General features: G+C 48.4%; 1 protein-coding gene across 1 annotated transcript; it reads right to left on the bottom strand.

The window, feature by feature from the left end:
* Nucleotides 1-17,721: 17,721 nt before the first annotated feature.
* On the bottom strand, nt 17,722-19,576 carry LOC123401934 (uncharacterized protein At5g39865-like). Its single transcript, XM_045095802.1, has one exon. It carries the CDS (start codon nt 19,057-19,059, stop codon nt 17,917-17,919), a length of 1,143 nt encoding a protein of 380 aa, XP_044951737.1. The 5' UTR covers nt 19,060-19,576; the 3' UTR covers nt 17,722-17,916.
* Nucleotides 19,577-25,828: the final 6,252 nt, after the last annotated feature.

The following is a 25,828-nucleotide window of genomic DNA, read 5'->3' as shown; positions in this document are numbered from 1 at the left end:
GAAACTTCGCTGCACCATGTGTACATGTGAATCTTGTTAACATTATCTCTACTTCTTTATTGTTGTTGCTCAATTGCCTAATGTTGATGATTAGTTGCATGCGGTTGATGCTTAATTGTCTACAAATACTATAAAATTATCAAATGTTGATGCCGAGTTGCATATTAATGATGATCAGTTGTCTATGATTGATGATGAGTTGCCTACAAATATTTTGAATTTGCTCAACTTTGATGCTTTGTTGGCTATTACACTGATGGTTAGTTGCCTACGATTGATGTTCAGTTGCCTATAGATACTACAAATTGTCAACCATTGATGCCCGGTTGCCTGCTATTCGTAAATAGTTGTTATAATTGCACTCGAGTATCACAAAAAAGTTAGTAACTTTGAGTATGTTTTTTGTGCAACTCAAGTGCATTCAACAAGCAACTCATGTGTATTTTCCATCATTATATCTAGAGAATTCAATAATTTTCGCGGGCAACTCGTACAAAAATTGAACACCTTGTGTAGGTTTGCGGGAAACCATCAGATCTGCCTCCTATGAATTTCTCATTACCCCTATGCATCTTGAGATATGTTCCGACCTTTGCAACTGGTCAACATCCATGATCTGACTAGTCAACAACTGCATGCTCAGTAGCATAGGTGGAAAAACTACCTTAGAAAAGAAAAGAATAAGTCTCTCGTACCATCCATCCCCACATAGTTTTAAAATTTAGAATCATGATAGATATCCTACAAAAACAATTCGACATTGTAGGCAACTTATGCCCCCTGATGGACAACTTCTAGAGTATTTTAGGCAATTGGGGATCATCCATAGGCAACTTCGTAGAAATACGTGCAACTTTGTTTCCGAGGGAGGCAACATAGTAGCCATATTAGACAACTTTCTATTCTATGGTAAACAACTTTCATACTATCGTTGGCAACTATACCATCTACAAATTAGTTTCTCACGTATGCAACTTAACAACCATGATAACCATCTATTAGACTACTGCACACAACTATTAGTATCCTATTATGTGAATTCACTAATACACACGATGCAATTCTTCTAGCATCAAAGTTGCTTCTGTTTAGCACTAAAGTTGCATCATCTAACATAAAAGTTGCTTTTGAAAAAAACTCTTCAAAACATATTCATATGAGATATCGCTTTAAAGAGTTCATCACGAGGAACCCAACGATCAAAACATATCATAATTCCGACACACGATTTGAAAGTGATAACTTTAAAAAAAATAGTACATGAATTAATGAACATCCAACGCATGCGGAGCCGAGCACGCACATCTAACGCATAATTTAACCATTTTAGTTTGGAAATAGCCGACCACATCTATCATGTGGTTGCTAAAGGGTGAATTTAGTTAACCTGCTAGTCATGGTAGACAACTTCGAAGGAATTTTCGTTGATAGACGATCATACTACGCTGACTAATAAAAACTTGCTTTTTTCTAGCACTAAAGTTATCTCAATATCATACAAAGTTGCTCAAAAACAGTTTGTCAAAACCTAGGACTCATCGTGACAAACACAATGGTGAAAACGGATTTGAAATTCGACGCTCGAGTCAAAAGTTACGGACTTTAAAAAAATTTCAAGCCCAAAATAAATGCATGCACGTGGATCTTGCTGAGAAATAGAGGGATTGAGGGAACATGAAGACGCAAGGGGATAGGGCGACCAGGTGATTTTCCTCTTTTGTTAATAACAAGGCAAACACATTAAAAATATTCGGATCACACGGCTTGGACTGGTGCACTCGCTGCAACCCAATAGTACACTTGCACTAATAAGTACTCCCTTCGTTTTTAAATATAAGTTTTTTTAGAGCTTTCACTAGAAGATGTATATAGATGTATTTTAGAGTATAAATTCTTTTATTTTGCTCCGTATATAGTTACATAATGAAATTTCTTAAAAGAATTACATTTAGGAACAAAGAGAGTATTTGGGTTGTATTATTATACATTATTACACTAAGGACCTCTCCATATCGTTATTGACCAAAGCTTCTCTCGCTGAAATGTAAAAATACCAGTCTCACTGAATGCAACTCTGAAGCTTTGCTCACACAGACGACAACACGTCAATGCAACATAAACACTAAATAAGCCGTACACCCAAAAAAAATGGTCATATAGGGCACGTACGGACAAAAACAGCAGACACGCGACAAAAACGCGCCGGTGCGCTCGGAAAAACTGCGTCGCACTCGTCTTATTTGGTGCGCCCACTCGAGCGCGCTGGATAAAACAAACCACGTGCACGAAACTCCTACCGTCACTGACCGCTCCGGTCGCGCCCACCTTCGCCCCACCTTGGGCCCCCGTCGGCGATGGACGACCGCGCTGGCATGCCCTCGACCCATCCCTACGCCCGCGACCCCTCGTCCACCGCCGCCGACGCAAACCCTTGCGCGGGGTGGTCCTCCGGTTTCATCGCCGGTAGAGCACCGACTCCAAGCATCGGTGTCGTGCGCGGCCTTTTCATGGAGCCCCGGATGAACCCTCGGGGTGGCTTCAGGCCGCCTCCCACCTCCAAGTCATGGAGCTCCATCATCAAGCGATGGATGGCGGCGACAGCATGGACGCTGATGCCGACGGGCCAAAAAAAGAAGAAAGTGGCGGGGAAGAAAAACTGATAACACCCGTGTCCCCGCCTCCACCGTAGCCGCCGGAAGCGCACGAGGAGTCGCAATTTTCTGCGTCGGCGGCCGATGCCCAAATGGTGTTTGATGAAATGCCCACAAGGTATTTTTTTTCTTTTTTTGTTGTTGTTAGAAATGTGTACATATGAATAACTTAATATAGTTTTTTGTCATATTTTGTAGTGAATACTTCAATGAAGATTATATTTATCAACTATGGATGTGGGCTTCAACAATTCTCATTGGTTTCAAACCAACAAAATGCATCAAGATGGTTCTCATTGGTTCTAATGACATGGAGGCGCTTGAAGATGATGAAGAGGACGGAAAAAGATGAAGATTAGGGAAAAAGCAAGCAGATGGAGCATGATTCTTATTATTTCATTCATTTGTGTAAACTTATTTATCATGTACTTGTTTGTGGTAGATGATTTTAAGCTAAGCCATGAATTTAAACATGCTATCTTGCTCAATTTTTTATTCACAAATTATTCATACGTGCAAAACAACTCAATGCGCACGCCGTATTTTACCGTACCTATTAAAACGCTACAACGGCGCGCTAAATTTTAAAGTGTCTGCTAAAGCTATAACACGTCCACACGCTAAGTGTTGGAGATGCTCTAAGTGTGCCCATGCCTCGCGCGTGCAACAAACATCGACCACCTTCCTAGATCTTCATACCACCGTCGGCTTCCTGTATTTCTAAAGCCTAGACGGGCGTTATCCCATGTTCCAACAAAAATATGAGCCACATATTAATAAAATAGCACACTAGTATTATTAATTATTACTCCTTTCATTTTAATTTTTTAACTTAGATTAAAAATGGATGCATCTAAATATTAAAACGTGATTAGTTATATTTATATCCGGATAAATATAAGACAAAATTTTTAGGACAAAGGGGATATTACACAAAAATGAACTATTAGGTTGACTAAGGGCAACTCCAGCGGGGTGATTCATTTCGTCCGCTCACGTCCGTTTGGGTTGGTGCGGACACAAAAGTCGGCCCAACGCGACAACCCGAACGGATGCGCGTCCGCTTTTTGTCCGTGGGTGACCTATTCTTGGCCCATTTTTGAGCCGGATATGCGTCGGCGCGGACACGAGACGGACACACGCGCGCTTGCCTTCTCGTCCCCCCGGGCCCGTTGGTTGGTGGCACATTGGCCTCCCCCTGTCCAACAGCAACCCTCGCCCCCTTTGTCGCCAACGCCGCCGCCCATTTTTTCCGGTGACTCTACCAGCTGCCGGCCGCGACCGCGACCAAGAAGCCGCCTTGCCACCCCGGCTAGAGCCTCATCGGCACGCTCGTTGGACGCCACACACTCCCTTCGCCGGCCGTCTGAAAGAATCGATATGGTTGACTAGAGGGGGGTGAATAGGCAACGACCACTTTTTAATTAATCTTAGCAAGTTAGGGTAAACAAAATACGGGTTCACAAATATGACAACAATGGGGTGAACCGTAATGAAGCTAGCAACGATAGCTCCTAAGACAAGTAAGGGAAAGACAACAACATAAGCATACACAAAGTAAAGGTTAGAGATAACCACAACTGGAACCAATGAAGACGAGGATGTGTTACCGAAGTTCCTTCCCTTTGACAGGAAGCACGTCTCCGTTGAAGCGGTGTGGAGGCACAATGCTCCCCAATAAGCCACTAAGGCCACCATATTCTCCTCACGCCCTCGCACGATGCAAGGTACCGCGATTCCACTATAGGTGCCCTTGAAGGCGGCGACCGAACCTTTACAAACAAGGTTGGGGCAAACTCCACACAAAGCTTGGAGGCTCCCAACAAGACCACGAAGCTTCACCACAATGGAATGTGGCTTCGAGGTGACCTCAACCGTCTAGGATGCTCAAACACCCAAGAGTAACAAGATCCGCAAGGGATTGGTGGGGGAATCAGCTTTTCTCTAGGTGGAAGTGTGGATCTAGGCCTTCTCAACCAATCCCTAAAGAATCAACAAGTTTGATTGGCTAGGGAGAGAGATCAGGCACTTTTGAGCTTAGGGAGCAACAATGGAGCTTGGGAGGGTAAGAGATAGGGTTCCACAACTAGAAGAACCCTTTATATAGTGTGTGTGGGGGAAATCCAACCGTTTTCCCACTCACAGCCCGTGCCTAGCGGTACTACCGCTGGATGCAGCGGTACTACCGCTGGCACTCTAGCGGTACTACCGCTGGCTGCAGCGGTACTACCGTTGAGCCCCTGGTAGTGCATAAGCACTACCACCGCCAAGAAAGTCTTCGCAAAAAGGTTCGTCCACGTACAACCGCTAGGCAGGCGGTACTAAGCTCCTGGAGCGGTACTACCGCTCACCAGGGGCGGTACTACCGCCAGCTAGCGGTACTACCGCTGGCTGCAGAGGTACTACCGCTAGCACTCCAGCGGTACTACCGCTAGGCCCAGCGGTACTACCGCTGGGGGACCATTTGCAAAGAAGAAGGAAACACTAAGGCGGGAGCCACTCCAAAGTTGTCGGCAAGGGGGAAAATATGTGAAGTGTGCACGTGCAAGATTGATTCCACCCAAACCTTTCCACTACGGTTCCCCTCTTAATAGTACGGCTTTCATATGACTCAAATAAAGAGAATCGTAGAGAATACCGTGCTTCTGTTCCACGAAAGAGGGGCGCGAGTCGTCTTGTGTCGTTGACGTGTGTTATCTGAAATCTTAATACACACGGTTAGTCCTTTGCGGTACTGTCATCAATCACCAAAATTACTTAGGCATAAACTATGCCCCAACAATCTCCCCCTTTTTGGTGGATTGATGACAATACCGGATTTGCACAGAGAATAATATGAGAACAAAAAGATAGAGATATATGAAAATAAGGAGCATATGACTCTCAGCATATGATGGAAGTAAATCTCACACAAGTTCATGTCTCACGAAAGATAGCAAAAAAGAAGCAAACCAAGTTCGAAGCAAAACACGAAAGATAAGCAAAGCTAAGCATAGTTCAACTCTCAAAGCAAATCCAGCTCCTAGACTCTCTCCCCCTTTGGCACAAGACACCAAAAAGGGGCACACCTAACGCCACAGGTGGTTACTCCTCATCCTCAGCATCGCCAGACTCGTCCGTAGCCTCCGGATCGTCCTGCTCCTCTTCATTGTCCTCTTCCTCCTCAGCGCCAGACCACTGGTTACCTTGAGCCCGCATCCAAGCAGCCTCTGGAGTGATGTCGTCCTCTAATCCGCTGGAGATGTCCACATCAAGTGTCCTCAGGACACGCTTGTGCCTCTGACGGTTCTCCTTCTGAGCCACATGCGTCTGATACTGGCCCTTAGCCTGCATACAGAAGAGAGTCTTCATCTTATCCTACAGTTTCATGGCCCAAGATGGCATGGCAGAAGAGCGGGCTGAGAGGCGGTTCCTCTGTCAGCAGCAGTCTCTGTGTCAGTGTCCATGTGCTGAGATGAAGTTGATGGGTTGGCCCATTTGTCCTTGACGCAAAGCTTGACAGGATCGTGCACAATGTAATCAGCCTGAATGTACAACTCCTCCTGCGGATAGGTGTCTTGCCACTTCTGACGGATATAAGCAAACAAGTAGGGCCCGTAGATGGGAACCTTGTGCATCATGATGTAGTTCCAGAGCTCAGTGAACATCACATCAGAAATATCAAGAGGGGCAGACTCCTTAGTCATAGCCTCCTCACAGAGCAGTAGCATCTCAGCCAGAGAGCCATGTACCTCGTCAAAGTTGCCAATGCGAGGAAAGAGGGTGTTGCGGAAGATCTGATGCATGATGTCCAGATGCCTGGGGAGCACACCTTTCTTCACATAGAGTTGCTGCAATATGTCCTTGGCGGAGGCCCTATCAGTGGGAGCTGCAGCATGAGGACGTGACCCAAGTGGAGTGTCAGCTCCCTGGAAATCAACCTTGAGGAATGTCATGAATTCACGCCAGGAACCGGTCATCTTCTGAGTCCCAGTCATCCACACCATGGAGCGCTCGTCATCAGGAGAGAAGTGAACCGTGACATAGAACTGGGCAACAACATTGGGGTCAAAGTCTGTCTTGAAAGAGATGATCTCCTTGATGCCCAGTTTGTCAATCAGAGAGAGAGCATCACCAAAGTAGTCCATGTTCCGCTGAAGGTGAGCCAGGTCAATCCACTGAACGAGGACAATGTTCTTCTTGAAATGGTTGATGATATCACGGTAGATCCTGCAGTGATCCCTTGTCCAAACATGCTCGACATTCTTGACCACATCCCGCTCTTGGAGATAGTGGTTTTGGTTGCGGAACCGCAGAAAATCCTTAGGGGGCATGGTGCGAACGTTGAGCCCCTTGTCCTTGTGAGCGGTCTTCTTGAAGGCCTGCTTTTTGGGTTGCAGACCTAAAGTGGCGGAGCCCTCTGGAGCCTCTGGGTTGCGATAATGCTTTGACTGCGTGTCCCGTGGGGGGTTCGAGCGGCTAGCACCACCTGTGACACACAACACACACCGAAAAAGAGCGACAAAAGGAGTCAAGGCAATGAACAAGAGAAGGCAGAAAAGTAAACACACATTGCCAAGCAAATGAAAAGAATACACAGAAAATCCTCCTGGCGGTAGTACCTCTACCCCTAGCGGTAGTACCGCTGGGGTCCTGGCGGTAGTACCGCTACCCCCTGGCGGTAGTACCGCTACCCCCTGGCGGTAGTACCGATGGGGTTTGATTTTTCAGATCTGAATATGAAGAGAACTCATAGAGATGGCTACATGGGTTTTACGAGGGCTATGGGCTGTGTATAATCGCTAAGAACTCCACCACAGCCCTAACCATATGAGGATCACAAGTACCATCTAAATAAGGACATGCCTATTCAAGAGAATGCAAGTTTGAGATCTAATCCAAACATAGTCCAAATGCTTGATCTAAAACATGTAAATCCTAGGGCATGGCAATACAAAAGCAAAGATTCATAGGACCTACACTCCCCTCGAATACCTCCTTCATGCCATCCAAGAACAAAGCACAAAATCAAAGACATGGATCCAAACCACCAATCCTCCTAACCCTAGAACAAGAACATCAACCAAGAGAAGAAGGGGAGGAGCTTTACCGGGGTCCATGGCACTTGGAGGAGGAAGGAGAAGTGGGGCAAACCCTCCAACTCAACGGAGAGAAGGAGCTCCACGGATAGAGATCCAAATAGGGGGAGTTCGGGGTTGGGGAGGGAGGAGCCGCGAGGAAGAAGAAAGAGGCAGGAAAAACGGGCTCCCCCTCATTTATATAGCCCAAGGGGTATGGGCCAGCGGTAGTACCGCCGTGGTCCTGGCGGTAGTACCGCTACCTGGCAGTAGTACCGCTAGCTGCAGCGGTAGTACCGCTCCCCCTGGCGGTAGTACCGCTCCCCCTGAGACAGCCCTAAAAATGTCCTAGTTAGGTCGTGGTAGATTGGGATCCTGGCGGCAGTACCGCTATCCCTGGCGGTAGTACCGCTGGGGTCCTGGCGGTAGTATCGCTACCCCTGGCGGTAGTACCGCTGCAAATGTCACCACGGGGCCTAGGATAAGAGAAGAAGGTGGGCAAATGACAAGTTAGTGAAAAAGAAGATAGCACCAGCAAGATATACTGACTTGTCATTTTATATCCTTTCTTCTATATGAGAGAAAGGTGGGGGGCGGTGGCCGAGGCCACCTATGTTTGAGACAAAGGTATGACACCGCGAAGAATTATCCTTGGGTTCATGACCAATGCTCGTCTTTGAAGCACAAGTGCCATTTGACAATGGCTAAAGTGAAAGAGTAGATCGATTTATACATAATGGGGGGAGGAAAAGTTCATTGAGAGAACAACGCTCCCCCTATGTCCATGCCTACATCTAGAACAAGATAGAATGCATAGTGAGGTGCAACGTGTCTAGCTTCAATCCACATTACTTGAATCAATGATATTTAGCTCATGCCTTAACTCCCGGAACCTTGCTTCATCTAGGGGCTTAGTGAAAATATCTGCAAGTTGCTCTTCAGTGTGGATGAAGTGAACCTCAATATCACCTAGCTTGATATGTTCACGAATGAAGTGATGGCGAATATCAATATGCTTGGTTTTGCTATGTTGCACTGGGTTGAGGGAAATCTTGATAGCACTTTGATTGTCACATAGAAGAGGCACTTTGTCACATGTGACACCGTAATCCTTTAAAGTTTGCCTTATCCATAGCAATTGTGCACAACAACTTGCAGCTGCCACATACTCAGCTTCGGTGGATGACAGAGAGCGCAATTCTGCTTCTTTGAAGACCAACTTACCAGTGAGCGACCAAGGAATTGGCATCCTCCAGAAGTTGACTTCCTCTCCACACAGTCTCCTGCCCAATCTGAGTCAGAATAGCCAACTAGATTGAAGTTTGCTCCTTTGGGATACCAAAGGCCAAAGTTTGGGGTATGAGCCAAATATCAAAAGATTCGCTTAACAGCCATATAATGACTTTCTTTTGGTGCGGATTGAAACCGTGCACATATCCCTACACTCAACATAATATCCTGTCTAGATGCACAAAGGTAAAGGAGGGATCCAATCATGGAGCGATATACCTTTTGATCCACTGCTTTACCATTGGGATCACTGTCAAGCTTGCATCTTGTTGGCATGGGGAACTTGACCGGTTTGACATCTTCAAGCTCGAACCGTTTGAGCATGTATTGAGTGTACTTGGCTTGTTTGATGAAGGTCCCTTCTAGGCCTTGTTTAATCTCGAACACGAGGAAGAACTTCAACTCTCCCATCATGGACATCTCAAATTTCTCAGTCATTAGTGCAAAAAATTGTTCATTGAAGGAAATGTTAGGAGAGCCAAAGATAATATCATCCACATGTAGTTGGCATATGAACAAATCCCCTTTAACCCTCTTAGTAAAAAGAGTGGGATCTATCTTCCCAATTTCAAACCCACGATCTTGTAACAACTCAGTAAGATACTCATACCACGCACGTGGGGCTTGTTTAAGGCCATAGAGTGCCTTATTAAGTTTGTACACATGATTGGGGAGCTTGGGATGTTCGAATCCCGGGGGTTGTTTGACATAGACCAACTCATTTAAAGGACCATTAAGAAAGGCACTTTTCACATCCATTTGTTGTAATTTGAAGTTATGATGAGAAGCAAATGCAAGCAACATGCGAATGCATTCTAGATGAGCAACAGGGGCAAAGGTTTCACCGTAGTCGATACCCTCGACTTGGGAGTAGCCTTGAGCCACCAATCTTGCCTTGTTTCGAATCACAATCCCATTGGCATCTTGCTTGTTCTTGAATATCCATTTGGTCCCGATGACATTATGTTCCTCCGTTGGCCTTGGCACTAAATCTCACACTTGGTTGCGCTCGAAGTTGTGAAGTTCTTCATGCATGGCCATAAGCCAATCCTCATCATCGAGCGCTTCCTGTACCTGTTGAGGTTCACAATACGAAACAAACGTGTGATGCTCACAATAATTCCAAATCTGTTGACGGGTGGATACTCCCCTTTTTAAACTACCAAGTACATTCTTCATAAGATGTGACTTGACTCTCAGTTTGTTCGCAATCTTGGCTGCTCGATGCTCCAAGAGTTCTTCATTGGATAGCGGGGGAGCATCTACTTTTTTACTTCACTTGCCCTTGCGTCTTGAGCCTCCCTTGGCACCGGTTGTTGGTGCTGCAGAAGGGAATTGTGAGACAGTATCCTGATCATCTTGACTTTCGACTTGAGCAGGTTCACTAGTTTGATCTTATATTTGTGGTTGCTCTTGATCTTGATCTTGTGCTTCTACTTGGTCTAGATCTCGTGGTTGCACTTGATCTTGATCATGAGTAGGTTCGGAGTCTTGGGTGAGTGCTTGAATATCATGAGACACATCATCATTGTTGGGCAATTTATCTTGACCTTGAGCTTGTTCAGTTTGTTGAGAGTCTTCTCTTTCTTCATCGGAAGCGTGTGGGGCTTGTGGAGGTGATGGCTCCACTTGAGTAGAGCATTGTCCTTCTCCTTCAGCCACAAGGGGTTCCTCAATGGGGAGTATTTGACCAATACCCATTCTTCTTATGGCTTGGGGAGGAATTTCATCACCTACATCACAAAGACCACTTTGCTCCACTTGGGAGCCATTATTTTCATCAAACTCCACGTTACACGTCTCCTCAATGAGTCCAGTGGACTTGTTGAGGACACGGTAAGCATGAGAGTTTGTAGCATAACCAACAAAGATGCCCTCATGAGCTCTAGAATCAAATTTAGCTAAACGTGCACCTTTCTTGAGAATGAAACACTTACAACCGAATACCCGGAAGTACTTGAGATTGGGTTTGTTTCCAGTTAGAATCTCATAAGGAGTCTTGTTCAAGCCTTTGCGGATATAGAGCCGATTGGACGCATGACATGCTGTGTTGATGGCCTCTGCCCAAAAGTTATATGGAGATTTGAATTCCGCCATCATTGTTCTTGCAGTGTCTATCCAGGTCCGGTTCTTCCTTTCTGCCACACCATTTGTTGAGGGGTATATGGTGCTGAATATTGATGTTTTATTCCCTCATCACCTAGAAACTCATCCAAGGTGTAGTTCTTGAACTCGGTGCCGTTGTCACTTCTAATCATCAAGATCTTTGCTTCATGTTGACGTTGAGCTTCATTAGCAAAGTTGATGACAGTTTGTTGAGTTTCACTCTTCCTTTTGAAGAAATATACCCAGGTGTATCTTGAGTAGTCGTCAACAATCACCAAGCAGTACTTTCTGCCTCCAAGACTATCAAATGATGGAGGGCCAAACAGATCCATATGGAGAAGCTCCAATGGCCTCTTAGTGTAGGATGAGAGTCGTTGGACGATGAGAAGTTTCATGAATCTTTCCTTCAATGCAGGCACTGTAAACACGATCTTTAGCAAAACTCACATTTGTTAGTCCACGAATATGGTCCCCTGTTAGAAGACTTTGCAAAGATCTCATATTGACATGAGCTAAACGGCGATGCCAAAGCCAGCCCACATCAACTTTAGCCATTAAACACGTCGCGGTCTTAGTGGGTCGCTTTGAGAAGTTCACCACATAAAGACCATTTTCGACATATCCAACATAGGCTACTTTAAGAGTCTTTCTCCAGAGGAGGACCACAGTATCAAGATTAAAGAATGTGGAAAAACCCATAATTGCAAGTTGACGAACCGAAAGTAAATTGTAGGCAAGTGACTCAACAAACATGAACTTCTCAATAGATAAATCTTGAGAGACGACCACCTTACCAAATCCCAATACCTTTGACGAGGATGCATCGGCGAATTGGACATGGGTGGGCATAGATGGAGAAGGATGCACATCCACCACTAAGTCCTTGCTTCCGGTCATATGATTTGTTGCTCCACTATCGAGCAACCATGACACCCCACCGGAAGCAAACTCTTGCAATAGATCAAGGCTTGGCTTTAGGTACCCATTTTTTAATGGGTCCTTTCATGTTAGAGACAAGGGTCTTAGGAACCCAGATAGCCCAGTCAATGTACTCATCGTAGGAACCAACAAATCTGGCATAAACATGCCCATCACTAGCACGACATAAGACGTAAGAAGAATTGAGTTTGTCGGTTGTGTTAGTAGGAATGGTGTTGCCCTTCTTGTGGTTTCCATAGTCCATCTTGTTCCTGTTCACCTTCTGAGTCCCCTCACCCTCTTTGACAAAGATGGCCATGAGGGTAGGAGATCGTTTGTTCCTGTTTCCCCTTTTACCTTTTGACTTGGAGGTAAGTCCAAGTCCCTCCTTCCCTACAACACCTTTTTGAGTGCTCAAGAGATCGTTCAGGCTCTTCTCACCTTGTATGCATGCCACAAGGCCCTTCTCAAGTTTCTCCTTTAACTTGGCATTTTCCTCCACAAGATGTACATGCTCACAAGAGGGATTAGTTGCACAAGCATTATCAATTAACACAAAGGGAGGACAAGTAGAGATCTCCTTGGTAAGCTTTGCTTGGAGTTGATCATGAGACTCTTTCAGAGAGAAATGAACACCTTTCAAGACCTTGTGGGCCTTGTCAAGTGTGTCAAACTCCACTTTGAGTCTGTCATGGCCAACCCCAAGAGCATACTTTTCAGACTTAAGCATACGAGTAAGAATGACATCATGACCAAGTTTCTTTTGCATTTTAGCGCAGTCATCATTATATGACTCCTCAAGAGCCAAACGAAGAGTGCGCTCCTTTTCTAGAGCAATAGATAATTCAGCAATTTCATCGGCATAGTCACGACTGTGTCCCTGAAGCTCAGAGATGGTCTCCTCATGAGACTCAATGAGGTCAGTGGCCTCACCCAGTTGTTCCAAGAGAGAAACAAAGTGCTTCTTGGATTCTCCCTTAATAGTGCACAGAAACTTGTCAATATCATGCTCATTAAGTTCCCCAACATCACTATCATCAACACAATTTAACAATGAAGGAGCAGTAGCGGTGTTGGTCTTAATGATGGAAGTTACCTGATTGATACCTTTTGCCATGAGGCACTTGGTGATGTGGTTCTCGTTGGGGGCGTTGAAGAGAGACACCTTTTGGGGAGAGGTAGTGGCAATAGCAACAGTTGCCGTTCCCACTGCATCATCATCATCATCATCATCGGAAGGGTACTCTTCAAGGGCCACCATCCCTTTTGGGTGGGGTTTCTCCACAAAGTTGTTCTTGATTGGAAATGATTTGGTTTTATCTTTGCGAATGAGCTTGCCCCCGTTGTCTTCCCTTTTCTCATAGGGACATTCGGCCACGAAGTGGCTCACGTTACCACAGTTATAACATGTCCTCACTCGTTGCTTGGGTTTGAAACCACTCGAGTTGTTCTTGGTGAAGGTGGGTCTTGAGTTCCTCTTGTTGCCCCAGAATTGCCTTGACGCAAGAGCCATGTGCTCATGATAGGCATACTTTGTGTCTTCAGGGCAGCTCTCCTCTTCCTCATCCTCTTCTTATTCTTCAAACATTGCTTTTGCTTTTAGTGCAAGGTTGGGTGAAGTTGTATTTGAGCGAACACGAGCAAGTGCATTGTCGGCTGTTTCGTTCATGATTGACATTGCAATGAATTCATCCAACACCTCACTGGAAGACAAGGAGTGGAAGTCTGGCCGCTGACGAATGACACATGACATGGCTTTGTTGAAAGGCATGATGGCTTTGAGAAACTTGCGCTTGACCCATGTATCATCCACATCCTTGCTCCCATGATCCTTGAGTGCCACAGCAATAGCAGTCACCCTCCGATAGAGATCACGAGGGTCCTCGTCTTCCTTCATCACAAACTCATCGTCCTTATCAAGGATCACTTCCTAGTTGGATCGTTGAATGCTTGAGCTTCCCTTGTACAACACCATAATATGCTCCCAACAATCTTTGGCCAAAGTGAAGGGATGCAAGTGAGGAAGATCTTCAGGTGGCACTGCAGACTGGAGAATAAACAAGGCGGAGTGATTGTATTGATTGTCTGCATCTTCTCTTGGAGTGAGGTTGCTTGGATCATGGGGATAATATCCTTGCTCGATGATACTCCACAAGTTTGTTGAGCTGTGATTCAAATGAGACTTAATAGAAAATACCCAGTTAGCAAAGTCACCTTTCACAAGCTTAGGAGGAGGACCAACAGGATTAAGACGCGGTGCGGGAACGGATCCTCCATAGACCATGGGGGGTGGAACTAAGGCATATGTTGCAGTCCCATCCTTTTCGTGAGATGAGGAAGGTCGCATACCTTTAGCCGCTTCCTTAGAGGAATTGGCCTCCGAATCGGTGTTGGTGGGTTTAACCACTAAAGCCGGTTCGGGTGGACTTTTAAATCCCTCAATTAACTCTTTAAGCATGGTCTTGACTTCGTTCGTCAAGGACGTCTAGAGGGCGGCCATAGCCGTATTCAAGTCGTCCCTTGTGACCAAAGTCAAGTCCATGGCCTCGGGTTGCCCATGGTTAATTCCCTCTTTGCCTTCCATACTCTTCGGGTGGTGAAACCCTTAATAAAGAGACGTGGCTCTGATACCAATTGAAAGGATCGATATGGTTGACTAGAGGGGGGGGGGGTGAATAGGCAACGACCACTTTTTAATTAATCTTAGCAAGTTAGGGTAAACAACATACGGGTTCACAAATATGACAACAATGGGGTGAACCGTAATGAAGCTAGCAACGATAGCTACTAAGACAAGTAAGGGAAAGACAACAATATAAGCATGCACAAAGTAAAGGTTAGAGATAACCACAAGTGGAACCAATGAAGACGAGGATGTGTTACCGAAGTTCCTTCCCTTTAACAGGAAGTACGTCTCCGTTGGAGCGGTGTGGAGGCACAATGCTCCCCAATAAGCCACTAAGGCCACCGTATTCTCCTCACGCCCTCGCACGATGCAAGGTACCGTGATTCCACTATAGGTGCCCTTGAAGGCGGCGACCGAACCTTTACAAATAAGGTTGGGGCAAACTCCACACAAAGCTTGGAGGCTCCCAACAAGACCATGAAGCTTCACCACAATGGAATGTGGCTTCGAGGTGACCTCAACCGTCTAGGATGCTCAAACACCCAAGAGTAACAAGATCCGCAAGGGATTGGTGGGGGAATCAACTTTACTCTTGGTGGAAGTGTGGATCTAGGCCTTCCCAACCAATCCCTAAAGAATCAACAAGTTTGATTGGCTAGGGAGAGAGATCGGGCACTTTTGAGCTTAGGGAGCAACAATGGAGCTTGGGAGGGTAAGAGATAGGGTTCCACAGCTAGAAGAACCCTTTATATAGTGGGGGGGGGGGGGAAATCCAACCGTTTTCCCACTCACAGCCCGTGCCTAGCGGTACTACCGCTGGGCCCTTGGTAGTGCATAAGCACTACCACCGCCAAGAAAGTCTTCGCAAAAAGGTTCGTCCACGTACAACCGCTAGGCAGGCGGTACTAAGCTCCTGGAGCGGTACTACCGCTCACCAGGGGCGGTACTACCGCTAGCACTCCAGCGGTACTACCGCTAGGGCCAGCGGTACTACCGCTGGGGGACCATTTGCAAAGAAGAAGGAAACACTAAGGCGGGAGCCACTCCAAAGTTGCCGGCAAGGGGGAAAATATGTGAAGTGTGCGCGTGCAAGATTGATTCCACCCAAACCTTTCCACTACGGTTTCTCTCTTAATAGTACGGCTTTCCTATGACTCAAATAAAGAGAATCGTAGAGAACACCGTGCTTCTGTTCCCCGAAAGAGGGGGCAAGTCGTCTTGTGCCGTTGACGTGTGTTATCTGAAATCTTAATACACACGGTTAGTCCTTTGCGATACTGTCATCAATCACCAAAATTACTTAGGCATAAACTATGCCCCAACACCGTCTCCTTCGTCGACGCCCGGAAGCTGTGCGACAGTTTGCCAAGGTACAAAATGGACTCCGTCGATGAGTTTTTCTCACAATTTCCTTTGCGACTCCCACGATTCGTCGTCCGATGACGAGGAGGAGATGTTGGCTGCTGTGTTGGTCTCTCACCACCTCAATAGCCAGCGGCTGTTGTTCCATGGCTCCATTCCGGGCCACATTCCGACGTTGATTTGCAACCGAGAGAGCGGACATCTCCTTTTTTGGAAGGACTACTTTGATACAACAAATCTGTTGTTCAAACATCAGAAATTCCGCCACCATTTCCGTATGAGTAAGCATATTTTCAACTGTATTAGAGAGGGGGTGGTCGGCTACGATGACTATTTCGAGTACAAAAAGGATGCCGTTGAAAATATTGGTTTCCCCTCTTATCAGAAATGCGTCGCCGCCATCCGAATGCTTGCATACGGAGTGCCCAGTGATCTCATTGACGAGTACGTCCGTATGAACGAGTCTACATGCCTAGAGACCGTGTATAAGTTCTGCCAGGATGTTATTACTGTGTTTGGGTCCTCAGTACTTGAGAGAGCCGACTCCTGAAGATACAGCTCGTTTGTTGGCGACCAATGCCAGAAGGGGCTTCCCAGGGATGTTTGGCAGCATAGACTGCATGCACTAGGAGTGGAAGAACTGCCCTTCTGCTTGGCAAGGGCAGTATAAGGGCCATGTCAGGGCTTGCACTTTCATACTAGAGGTCGTGGCGTCTAAAGATCTCTCAATCTGGCACTCTTTCTTTGACATGGCCGGATCACACAATGATATCAACGTGCTTCAGCGCTCGCCAGTGTTTGCTAGGCTTGTCGAAGGCAACAACCCACCTGTGAACTTTACTATCAACAGGCACATTACGACAAATGATACTACCTGGGTGACGGTATCTATGCTCACTGGACCACTATTGTCAAGGCAATCCCCGATCCCGTCAGAGAGAAGAGGAAAAGATTTGTCCAAGAGCAAGAGAGTGCTAGAAAGAATGTCGAGCATTTCTTTGATGTAATCTCGATGGGGCATCGTTCGGTATCCTGCTAATACTTGGAGCATACAGAAACTGTGGCAGATGATGACTGCTTGTGTGATCATGCACAATATGATCATGGAAGATGAGCGTCCGGAACGTTTGTACGATCAAGGGTTTCAGTTTCAGAGTGAGAATGTTGTGCAACTACAAAATGATTTGGTTGACCTTATGTGGGCTCATGTTGACAACCAATAGATATCTTTTTTATTCAGCTGGTAAACTATGCTATTTTATTCGGTTGAAAATTTGACTACATGTTTGAATGCAAAAGCAATGTAAAAATAAGCTATTTATTAAAATAGGATGGCCAACCGACCACACCGACACATATGGGTCAGGACCTTGGACGCAATGCCGACCTAAGTCTAAAACAAAACGTATGGCCGACCCAAATCAATAAAAAGCGGACTAAATCGCCGTCCATTTAAGTAGGCCGGTTAGATTTGTTCTAATATAACGTGCCGTGTTGTTGGCTACATTTAACCGACCTAACAGACTCTGGTCGGTTTCAGAAACGCTGGAACAGAGGACGCCGCTACACCTCCAACGTTCGAAGACGGCTGTTGTTTCTGAGCACTGACAGACACTCGACAGTATCACGCTTCTGAGCAAGAACTATTTTTGTCCAAAATATTACTCAGTCGTTACCTCACACACACGTTCGATTCCAGAAGGAACACAAGGAAGCTCGACAAAATCAATTACTAGTAATACAGTACACATTGTCATTTGATCAGTCCTAATGTAACAGAAGTGTATGTACTTCTCTGTACAAATCATCTGAGCTGAACTTAGATTGCGCCGGCGCGCCGCCGCCGCCGCCGCCGTTCATCTGAAACTGCAACCAACAAAACCACGCTACTAGGAATCTCTCGCCGTCACAAGCAGCAGAGCGGGCACCGGACGAGCCCGTTCTCGTTGCAGTCGGGGCACCGCCTGAAGCTGTCCAGCTCCTCCAGGAACACCTTGCAGCTGCCGGAGCACTCCTCGCACGGCACGAACCGGACGCCGCCGCACCCGGAGCACGCTTCCAGCCCGGCGCCCTTGCCTCCCACTGTCGGTAGCGCCATCTCGCATGCCTCCAGCGCCCCGGACAGCTCCCCGGCCTCGTGCAGGCGGCGGACGTCCTCGGCCCCGCCCAGGTGCTCGCCGTCCACGAACACCTGGGGCAGCCTGCCGGCGCAGCCCAGCGAGGCGTGCAGCTCGTCCTTGAACCCGCCGTGCAGCGACAGGTCGCGCTCGTCGATGCGCACGCCGTAGCCCTGGAGGATGGACTTGGTGGCCCAGCAGTCCTCGAACGTCTTGCGGATGCCGCGGAGGCTGGTGAGGTACAGCACCACCTTCTTGTGGCTGTCCGGCGGGGGAGGCAGCCGCGGCTGCGGAGGCGGAGAAGGAGGCGGGGACGTGGGCGCGGGCGCGGGCGTGGGGGTGGGCGAGCGAGCCATCTTGGCGAGCTTGGCGTCGATCCTCTGCTGGAACGCGCTGACCCGCGCGCGCACGATGCCAGGGAACCTCTGGATTTCGCGCTTCTTGACGCACTGGCCATCGCCCTGGTAGTCCTGCGGCGGCGAGGCCTCGCCGAGCGCCTTGCGGAACGCCGAGATGACTTCCGGATCGAACTCCGGCGACCCCGGCGGCGACTGCTCCCGCCGCCCGTCCTCGGCGCCCTCCTCGTTCTTGTTGTCGTCGAGGCCCTCCATGAGCTCCCACACATTGATCACCTCGGGCTCGCGGACCGGCGTCTTGGTCGGCGTGCCGATCACCTGCCGCTGCCGCCTCGCCAGCTGCGGCTGCGGGGGCGGCGCCGGCGTGGTGGCCTTACCCTTGGCCGCGCCGCCGAAGCTGTCGGCGCGCCACTTCATCATGTCCTCGTCCCGGTCGAGGCTGAGCGACCCCAGCGTGGAGGACTTGAGCGCGACGGTGTGGTGCGCCGGCCCGGCGGCCGCCGGGCCGGAGCGGCTCCGCCCGAAGGACTTCCGGACGCCGCCCCGCAGCGCGTGCCTGGAGCCCGTGCAGCCCATCCACCGCGCCCCCACCACCCAATCCAGCAACCAATCAAGGCCCCGATCAGCGCCACTGCCGTATCCCCGACCAATCCAGCACGGAATCCACTCCCTCAACGCGTGAGGACAAGGAGATTGATGGACCAGGTCAGAGCAATGCCGCCAACCGAGACGAGAGTGGATCGCGAGCCTGGGCGATCTCGGCGGCGAGCAGGGGGCGGGGCGAGATCTGAGCGGAGGTGGGGCGGGGAGGTGGCTGCGACGGGGGGGAACGGGAATGGGAAAGGCGGGCGCTTTATGCCGCGGGAGCGTTCCGGGTCACGGGGTAGGCGCGTTACGCGTATTAACTCGCGCGTTATCGGTTGGGGCCGTGGTGGAGTTCCCGGCCGCGGCAGTCAGTCAGTCAGTTAGGCAGGCAGTGGATGGAATCATTGCCTCGCACATCTCGGGTGATGTTTTTGGGCGGCCATGGGACGGGATGATCGGCTGGAGCTTCGGTTGAACCGCGTCGGATCGAGCGAGGGAACCTTGGTTTGGCGGCTGAAAATTAGAGGGGCCGTGCATAGGACTCCGGTCCGGGGTGCACATCGCGCGGCTGCCTTGGGAGCAAGGGACGCTCGTTCTTCGGTGCTGATTAAGCTGTCAATTCGGTAGTGCCAGCCGCCGTCAGCAAGACAAGATTGTGGCACTGGTAGTGGACTGAGAGTAAGTACGCTGTCACATCGCCGATGCTGAGATCGCGTAGTACTGAAACTTGCTTGAAATGTGGCGTGGAATGGATGCATGCACGGACGACGTACTGGCACCGGCGGCAGCGCGCCTCGTGGGTTCGAACTTGATGGCGGTGGGCATGAGAAGAAGGGCGCCTTCTGGGTTCGAATTCGGCCAAGCGGACGACGCACCGGACCGGAAGAAGAACCTGTCCCCGTCGGTGCAATGCCACGGTTAACGAGGCTCGTTTCTCCTCTCTTTGCCCACAAGGGAGCTCCGCGGTGGTACGTACGGCACGCATTCCAGAGGGAGAAGGCGTCGGCGTCATCGGCAGGAAACGTCCCGACCAACCGGCGACCGAAAGCTCTGCCCCGGAACCGGCCAAAGCTTTTACACAGTCCGGCAGTCGCGACGTCCCTCTCTCAGTCTCACCTACAGCTTCATTGCCACGATAGATAACACTTTTTTTTTTACCGTTGAACCGTTCCGCCTGGGTGCACCGACGCTAACGTAGAGGGTCCTGAACCTTGACCCGGACAGGAAGTTTACAGTATTTTTGATCGAGATCGGTGTTGGTTGGTAATGCCTGTTTTTTTTTTTTTTTTAGGGAAGACTGGGATTGCTGGGAGGTTCCTTCCGGGAGAGGGGTGTGTTTTGGGGGCGCGTGGGTGGCATGTCACCAGTCACCTGCCGTGACCAGTCTCGTCGTCCGGGTCGGTGGTTTGTCCGAGTCCTGCTTTTGTTTTGTGCGCTGTGCACGGCACTTCCTGACTGAGTAACCAAAGCACTTCGCGCGTATTCTTTACCTCGTGCTTCTGATGAGACGGGCGGCCATATTTTTACTCCCCGGTCAGGAGCAGCTCGCGTCCGGAAATGACCTACCGAATCTACCGGATTGGAGCTGATTGGGACGGCTGATGGGGACTGTTCGTCTCATCCCGCGGGTGGACCTCGACACACAAGTGTAAATTCCAAACAAGGTCGGCGTCGTAGCCAGCCGAGTGTTGCAGGACGCCTGAACTGCAGAGAAGTCGCGTAGCCCGGGATTTTGGTAATAGTATTTTAGTAAAAAGAAAATAAGAGCAACTTCAATGGGCAACCCAAACGGACGGCGATTTCGTTCGTTTTTTGTCCGTTTGGATCGGTCGTCCACTCGACGTCCGTCTTGTTTATATGGGTCGGCAACGGGTCCAAAGCTCCGATCCATATATGCCGACGTGACTGACTGGCCGCCCTATTTTGCGTGAATTTGCATTGTCTGATCAAATAACATAATTTGGACCGAATAAAATATCATAATTATTACAAATCGAATAAAAATAACATAGTTCTCACATAGTTTTGCAAACAAATAAAAGAATATAAATCTATTGGTTGCCAACATGAGCCCACATATGCTCAACCAAATCATTCTGCAGTTGCACGTGAGTTTCCCAATCACGCATGTCTTGATGAAAATTGGGTGAACTGTTCAAACATTGTCGCTCATCCATGCTCACGCACAACATTCTCATCCTGAAAGTGAAACCCTTGATCGTACAGACGTTCCGGGCGCTCGTCTTCTACGACCATATTATGCATGATCACACAAGCAGTCATCACCTCCCATAGTTTCTGCGTGCTCCAGGTATTAGCAGGATACCGAACGATGCCCCATCGAGATTGTAAAATATCAAAGGCACGCTCGACATCTTTTCTAGCACCCTCTTGCTCTTGGGCAAATCTCTTCCTCTTCTCTCCGATAGGGTTGGGTATTATCTTGACAATAGTGGTCCACTGAAGATAGATACCGTCACCCAAGTAGTATCCTTTGTCGTAGTTGTGGTCGTTGACAGTAAAGTTCACCGGTGGGCTGTTGCCTTCGGCAAGCCTAGCAAACACCGGCGAGCACTGAAGCACGTTGATATCATTGTGTGATCCGGCCATGCCAAAGAAAGAGTGCCAGATCCAAAGATCTTCACACGCCACAGCCTCTAGTATGACAGTGCAAGCCCTGACATGACCCTTACACTTTCCTTGCCAAGCAGAAGGGCGGTTCTTTCACTCCCAGTGCATGCAATCTATGCTACCAAGCATCCCTGGGAAGCACCTGCTGTCATTTATCACCAACAAACGGGTTGTATCTTCAGCAGTCGGCTCTCTCAAGTACTCAGGGCCAAGCACAACAATATCAGCCTTGCAGAACTTATACATGGACTCTAGGCAAGTAGACTCGCTCATACGGACGTACTCGTCAATGAGATCACCGTACACTCCGTATGCAAGCATTCGGATGGTGGCACTACATTTCTGATAAGAGGAAAAGCCTATCTTGCCAACGACATCCTCTTTGCACTCGAAATAGTCATCATAGCCGAACACCCCCTCTCTAATACGGTTGAAAAGATGCCTACTCATACGGAAACGGCGGTGGAATTTTTGATGTTTGAACAAGGGGTTTGTTGTATCAAAGTAGTCCTTCCAAAGAAGGAAAATGCCCGCTCTCTCGGTTGCGATTCAACGCCGGAAGGTGGCCTGGAATGGAGCCACGGAACAACGGCCGCTGGTTGTTGAGGTGGTGATGGACCAACACGGCAGCCAATATCTCCTCCTCATCATCAGACGACGAATCGTCGGAGTCGCAAAGGAAATTGTGAAAAAATAAATCGTCGGCGAAGTCCATTTTATACCTTAGCAAATTGTCGAACAACTTGCGGGCGTCGACGAAGGAGACGGCTGGCGAAGGGAGTCGCGGCGTGCACGGACCAGCTAGCTGCCCTGCCGGCGTCCGACGAGGATCGGGCCGGGTGGCAAGGCGGCTTCTTGGTCGGGGTGGGCTGTGTGGTGGGGGCGTGGGAAGCAGTGGGCTCCCCGGCGGCAAGATGGCGGTGGCGAGCAACGTGGGAGTGGGCGGCGTTGCTGGGCGGATGTGGACGCGCCGGCATCTAGCAGAGTCGCCGGCAAAAATGGGCGGCGGCGTCGGCGACGAAGGAGGCGGGTGAAGGTTGGATGGGGGGAGGTCAATGTGCCACCGACCAGCGGGCTCGGGGGAGGAGAAGGCGAGTGTGCGCGCGTCCGTCGCGCTTCTGCACCGATGCAAATCCAGCTCAAAAATTAGCCTGGAATGGGTCGCCCGCGGACGAAAACCGGACGAGCGTCCGTTTGGGTCGGCGCCTTGGGCCACCTTTGGTATCCCCGCCGATCCAAACGGACGGCGGCGAACAAAATGGGTCGCCCCCTTGGAGGTGCTCTAAAGGGTTCACTAGAGCCCGGGAGCTGCAATGCTTTAGCGCGTAGGCCGTCGCTTGCTAAGGCCAACTCCACGACCTGAATTGGTCCAGCCGCGTCTGTTCAGAGAAAAATGAGCACAAAACATGACTCAATGTTGAGAACAGATGAATGTTCATTTTATGTTCCGTTTTGATTTATTTCTAGTTTAAATTTGATCCGCGCTAGAGAAACGAACATGCACAGACACACGCGACAAGTGCCCTTGTTCTTCCCTGGACTGTCTGACACAATTGTCCATTTTTCTCGTCTCCTTCCTCCTTCCATAGTCCCCGCCCCTTACCCTACCATAGCCACCGTCACTAATACGTCTCCATCATATCTAATTTTCCAAACTCTTTTGCCCTTTGTTTTGGACTCTAATTTGCATGATTTGAATAGAACTAACCTGAACTGACGCTGTTTTTAGCAGAATTGCCTTGGTGTTATTTTTGTGCAGAAATCAAAGTTCCCAAACGTCCTGAAAATCTACGGAGATCATTTATGGAAAATATGAAAAATATCTGCGCCAAGTTCCACCTGAGGGGGTGGGCCAGTGGGCCACAAGCCCTGGCTCCGTCACCACCCCCCCGGTGGAGGTGGGCAGGCTTGTGGGGCCCACACGGCTCTGCCGCCCCCAATTCCAGCTCTATAAGTTCACTTTCGTCCCAGAAAAAATAAAAAGAGAAGTTTTCGTCACGTTTGCGATACGGAGGCGCCGCCACAACCTGTTCTTCATCTGGAGGGCAGATCTGGAGTCCGTCTTGGGCTCCGGAGAGGGGAAATCGTCGCCATCGTCATCATCAACCTTCTTCCCTCTCCAATTCCATGAAGCTCTTCGTCATTCATGAGTAATCTATTCGTAGGCTCGCTGGGCGGTGATGAGTAGGATGAGATCTATCATGTAATCGAGTTAGTTTTGATGGGGATTGATCCCTAGTATCCACTATGTTCTGAGATTGATGTTGCTACTACTTTGCCATGCTTAATGCTTGTCACTAGGGCCCGAGTGCCATGATTTCAGATCTGAAATTATTATGTTGTCACCAATCACTACAGGAATCACCTTCTTTGCCGTCTGCCATCACAGACGGCAAAGACAAATACCCGGACGGCAAAGACAGTACCACAGACGGCAAAGATTGTCACGGCCGGCAAATTTTCTGCGTCAGCCTACGACGGCATAGGACCTTCTTTGCCGTCTGCCCCCATAAAGCGGACGGCAAAGCTCTTTGCCGTCCGCTTTCCTGAGGAGCAGTCGGCAAAGAGTTTGGGACGGCAGCCGAGATGCGTTGCCTCCGTTAGGGGTTAACGGAGCCTTTGCCGTCTGCCTCCTCGGCAACCTTTGCCGTCTGCCTCCTCGGCAACCTTTGCCGTCCGCTTCCTCGGCAACCTCGGCAACCTTTGCCGTCTGCCGTGTCCTCCCCTCCCCCCTCTCTCCACTTTTGTATTCTGCCCCCTCCTCTGTGCCCTCTTCTTTGCCGTCTGCCTACCCAGCAGGCAGACGGCAAAGATACTATATGGCCAGCTGCTATTGCCCAGGTTGCACAGCTGGGCGCCACGTGGCACCTTTGCCGTCCGCTGGCAGACGGCAAAGGCCTTTGCCATCAGCTGGCAGACGGCAAAGAGCCTATATTGTCCCTTTTTTATTTATTTTTCTATTTCACATCACATATACATATAATTCAGAGCACATATATCATAAATAGATCACAACACATATATGATATACATATAAAGCTCATCAATGCCATTTGTTCATCAACGTACATTCCATATATCAAAAGAACCAACACATACGAAGTTTCATCCATATATACATACATATAGTTGCACATATATTGTTCATCAACACATACAAAGAACCAACACATTGTTCATCAACTCAAATAAAAACGGAAACTAAAGCACTCCAACGCCAGCTTCCATGCATGTAGTACATCCAATCTGCAAAATGGGAATAAGAAAGTAAGTAGAAGAAGAACAACAACATATATATGACAAATAAGCTAAATTGAAGAAGAAAGAGAAGAAGCAATAAGAGAACAAGGAGAAGAAAAACAAGGAGGAGGAGGAGGAGGGGAAGGGGAAGGAGAAGGAGAAGGAGAAGAAGAAAAAAGAAGAGAAGAAGAAGGAGAAGAAGGAGGAGAAGAAGGAGAGAAGAAGAAGGAGAAGAAGGAGGGCTCCTTCTCCTTCTCCTTCTTCTTCTCCTCCTTCTTCTCTTCTTCTCCTCCTCCTTCTTCTTCTTCTCCTCCTCCTCCTTATTATTCTCCTTCTATTCTTCTTCTCTTCTTCTTCTTCTTCCTTCTCCTTCTTTTTGAGATAAATATTCCAATTATGTCATTTTAGAGGAAAACAAGCTAAGTATATAATATTCATGAGCTAACCAAGGTTCTTATGCCATTTTGAGCTTATTATGGTATTTTGGAGCTAAATGGGCTAATTATGTCATTGTTGGGTTAATTAAAGCAAGGATAATATGAAAGAGGAGAAGAAATAGGAGGAGGAGGAGAAGAAGAAGAAATCAAGGAGAAGGAGGAGGAGGAGGAGAAGGAGGAGGAGGAGAAGGATAGAAGGTGCTTGGCCTTCTCCTCCTCCTCCTCCTCCTCCTCCTTCTTCTCTTCTTCTTCATCTCTTCTTCTTCTTCTCCTCTTGTTGGAGCTAAATTACCTAATTATGTCTTTTTTGAGCTAAATGGGCTAATTATGTCATTTTAGAGGAAAACAAGCTAAGTATATAATATTCATGAGCTAACCAAGGTTCTTATGCCATTTTGAGCTTATTATGGTATTTTGGAGCTAAATGGGCTAATTATGTCATTGTTGGGTTA

This window comes from Hordeum vulgare, chromosome 6H (genome assembly GCF_904849725.1).
Source record: "Hordeum vulgare subsp. vulgare chromosome 6H, MorexV3_pseudomolecules_assembly, whole genome shotgun sequence".
Taxonomy (NCBI): domain Eukaryota; kingdom Viridiplantae; phylum Streptophyta; class Magnoliopsida; order Poales; family Poaceae; genus Hordeum; species Hordeum vulgare.
Note: the sequence above shows the minus strand (reverse complement) of the source record. Positions and strands in the feature narration are given on the sequence as shown.